The sequence below is a fragment of the Cyprinodon variegatus genome, unplaced genomic scaffold (genome assembly GCF_000732505.1).
Source record: "Cyprinodon variegatus isolate N-32 unplaced genomic scaffold, C_variegatus-1.0 Scaffold76, whole genome shotgun sequence".
NCBI lineage: Eukaryota > Metazoa > Chordata > Actinopteri > Cyprinodontiformes > Cyprinodontidae > Cyprinodon > Cyprinodon variegatus.
The window spans coordinates 537823-539619 of NW_015150529.1; the positions used below are offsets into that span (position 1 = coordinate 537823).

Genomic DNA, 1797 nt, shown 5'->3' on the forward strand with positions numbered 1-1797 from the left:
GTCCATTATGCTCAGTCAAGCAAGCGCTGTTTTTTTTTTTTTTTTTTTTTTTTTTTTTTTTTTTTTTTTTTCATTTATCCATACCCCTTCCCACCCCCCCCCTGCAATGGCATTGCGCCCCCCCTAGGGGGCGCGCCCCAAAATCTTTGGGAACCACTGGATTAGAGGATGCTGTTGATCCACCGCTGACCCTTAAACTTGCTGCAAGAATTGTTGTTCCACATTGTCAAAATTCCCCTAAACAAGGTAAAACAAGGTTAACATAAATTTTATTCAGTCACCAACACAGTTACATATCAGTTATGTCCAAGTATTTACATCTCGACTGCACAAAACAAAACAGAACAAAACGATTTGCTCAGAATTATTTACATGGATATTTAATACTTAATTATGATTCCTTTATTAAAACTAACTTTTAACACTTTCAAACCTGATACGATCGACATATTTCCATTTTTCTAAACTGCTTTGATCTATGCTGATTAAACACAGAAATATTTAATATGTAATTCATTATTCTGCAGTTTTTCTAATATTTCTTTTTTTTTTTTACATTTACCATCTTAATCTTTTCTTTTATTGAGAAAGTCATCTCCAATGTTAATGATACGTCTCATGGTGCTCAGGAGCAGCACATCTATGTCATTTGTAAGCTTAATCTCTTCAGTGTAGTTCTTGACTGGGAAGATGCAGCTCACTGGGATCCCCACTTTTTTACTGAATCGCTTGATCTAAAAGTTAAAACAAGATATTTGGTTACAACATTCAAAGTAAACCTGGTTTATAATAAAACACTGTAAGGGATAGCTATAATTTAAAGAAGTTCCCCAAACCTGCCCTACAACAGAAAATAGAAGAAAAAACTCCACCTTTGAACGCAGTAATTTGCTCCTGTAAACATCTTTCACATCTTGTTTAGTTTTGGGACAGGCCTTATCGATTTTGGTAAAAATGGCAACTTGAGGAATACCTGCAGAGGGGAATGACAGATTCAGGTTGGATTTTACATTTACGCTCAATCAAAAGTGATGTTAGAAAATTGATTTCACTGCAAATGGCAGTCCATGCAACATAATGGTGTAATGATGTTAAAAAAAGGTCATTAAGTTCACGTTCAAACTTGCTGTGTTCTTTGGTTTTTTTCAGTTACTGTCCTAGTCTGGTTTCTGTTCTTTTCTCCTTGATTTATAGTCCTAGTAATTTAACATTGTATTGTTATTTCCAGTCTTCCAGGTTTCTATTTGTTGCTCTCTGCTGCCCTCTTATGTTCTCCTTCTTCCCTAGCTCTTTCCCTCTCTTGTTCTGTGCACACCTGCTCCCAGTTTCCTCATTAGCCCCCTCTTTGTCTCAGTCTCCTTTAAAAGCCCTCTCTCTTCAATTCCCCTTTGCTCGGTCCTCGTTAAATACCATCAAACATGCTCCAACTCCTTCTCTCTAAGCCTTCATCCTTATGATTGTGATTCCCCTGATGTCTCCATGGTTTCTGGTACGTTTAGACTAGTTTTCATGTTTTGATTTTTGTTTTTTTGGACTCCTGGTTTCATGTTTGTTTGGACTTTGTTTTCTTTTTGGATAACCTGCCTCTGTTTTCTGCTGACTCATGATTAAATCAACAAGAGATTCACCTCTGCTTCCCTGCCTCTGCTTTTGGGTCAACTAACCTTAGCCAAATCGTGACAAACACAACTTGGTCCTTGAAATACAATTAAAATATAATGACATCTTTGATTATGTGCAGCATTTACATAATACTTTTTCGAACAAATTTAGAAAAACACAGAATATGTCACCATT

The 1797-nt window shown here is 36.3% G+C and overlaps 1 protein-coding gene across 3 annotated transcripts in view; it reads right to left on the minus strand.

Moving 5' to 3' along the window:
• Positions 1 to 225: 225 nt before the first annotated feature.
• Positions 226 to 1797, minus strand: part of LOC107083501 (interferon-induced protein 44-like) — a 12379-nt gene continuing 10807 nt past the window's right edge. The window contains exons 7-8 of one of the 3 annotated variants that reach the window (XM_015372801.1): positions 873 to 973; positions 226 to 734 (exon numbers count right to left, since the gene is read on the minus strand). In XM_015372801.1, the coding sequence (XP_015228287.1) occupies positions 567 to 734; positions 873 to 973 (269 nt within the window). In that variant the 3' untranslated portion in view covers positions 226 to 566. The remainder of the gene's footprint in view (positions 735 to 872; positions 974 to 1797) is intronic. The other 2 variants (XM_015372803.1, XM_015372802.1) reach the window with 2 other exon arrangements.